The 1,631-nt window shown below is 34.6% G+C and overlaps 1 protein-coding gene across 1 annotated transcript; it reads right to left on the reverse strand.

The window, feature by feature from the left end:
• Nucleotides 1–747: 747 nt before the first annotated feature.
• Nucleotides 748–1,203, reverse strand: LOC109011153. Its single transcript, XM_018992233.1, has one exon. The coding sequence runs from the start codon at nucleotides 1,201–1,203 to the stop codon at nucleotides 748–750; it is 456 nt and encodes a 151-aa protein (XP_018847778.1).
• Between the last annotated feature and the right edge of the window lie 428 nt (nucleotides 1,204–1,631).

A 1,631-nucleotide genomic window follows, 5' to 3' on the forward strand; every position in this document is an offset into this window, starting at 1 on the left:
TTATAATTTTGTAGCTTATAAGTTATAATTTAAGTAATAAGTTTTATTATTAAAAAATTATTTATTATTTAGTAATCATATATTAAAAACACTTTTAAATATATTATGTTTGTTTGGAAATAAATTAAAAAGTGATTTTTGAAGTAAAAATGATGATTATTTGAATTTTTAAAAAATATGACCATATAGTTAAAAGTTTAAAAATTGTAATTATCTTAAATTTGTATAGGTATTTTTATCTATTGACAGTCTTTTTAAAATTTAAATTATGTTTCGCATTGTTGAGAAAATCACGTTTGAGGAAAAATAACAAAATATATATTTTTAACTTATTTAAGATTAAAAATATTTTAATATATAACAATAAAATAATCTCTCTTTTTTTATTATTAAATAACTTTTAAAACTATTTAAATAATTTTTAAGAATCCAACCAAACAGACCCTAAGAAAGGAACAAACATAATAACACGAATAAAACGAAAAACTCTGAATTACAAACATTAGGCATGCATGTTCTATGATCACAAACTTCAATAGATTCATCCTCCCGAAGGGATTAACGTACATGTTTAATTATTTTCAGAAAGAGAAGATGGTAATCTTTCTACTCCTGCAAGTTGCAGCCCTCCAGTTAGGGAAAAAAAAAAAAAGAGAGAGAAACAAAACTCGATCGAAAAAAGAAATATTCTAAAGAAACATATCTACAAACTTATTTTTTGTAAAGCATTCGTCCGTCGTCCCATTATTACTCCAACCTTTTGCTTTCAGCCCTTGAATGCTTCAAAACATCTTTTGTCCTCTTCCCTGTAGACCAAAGCAGCTTCGACCAAAACCCTCCTTTCTTCTTCCCACTACCGGCAGCCTCCTCGTGTAGACTCCTCGAAACAAAAGCGATCGATCTGCTTTTCTTCAGCCCATAATCGTGACCAACTTTTAGCGTCAAAGAAATACTAGAACCCGTCTTTTCCAAAGCCCTACGATGATGCCTGCCATAAATCGGAGACACAAAGATCGATGAAGAAGCAGAAGAGGAATTAGGAGAAGAAGAACCAAAATATCCAAAACCGCCGGTTGTTTTCATGTTTGAAGCTGAAGCATTGAGTTGCGACAGTTTCTCTCTCAGACAAGAGGAGCAAACCCCCGGCAGTTGCTTCTCATTTTGGTGCTGCTTGCACCCTTGCTGTGACTCAGACTTGCCCATTTTTTTTCTACTTTCTGATATTGATACGGATTCTCTGGACTTCCTTTCAAAGTGATCACCTTTTCTTGGCACTTTTGGCTTTTATACAATAACGATATAGGAGGGGACAGAGAGGCACGAGTACGTGTTTTCCACGAAGTTTCCCGGTTTTATTCTTAACAATTCTAGCCTTACATGCTGGTGTTATAACAGTTATCACTGCTTGCTTATAATGGAGCTGTGTGCGAAAATGGTCACAGCCCGGTTGTGAATGTCGAGTGTACCTCGAGCTCTCACTTTGCTCTAGGGAAAGTTGAACTGCCAGCTTGATGGACGGCCAGGATGGGAGAAGAAGTTGCCAACTGCCGGTAATCGGGGACCCACTTTATTGGGGGACGGCGGTGTACGTGGGAAGAGCATATATATATATATATATTAGGAAAATTCTC

This window comes from Juglans regia, chromosome 1 (assembly GCF_001411555.2).
Source record: "Juglans regia cultivar Chandler chromosome 1, Walnut 2.0, whole genome shotgun sequence".
Lineage (NCBI taxonomy): Eukaryota > Viridiplantae > Streptophyta > Magnoliopsida > Fagales > Juglandaceae > Juglans > Juglans regia.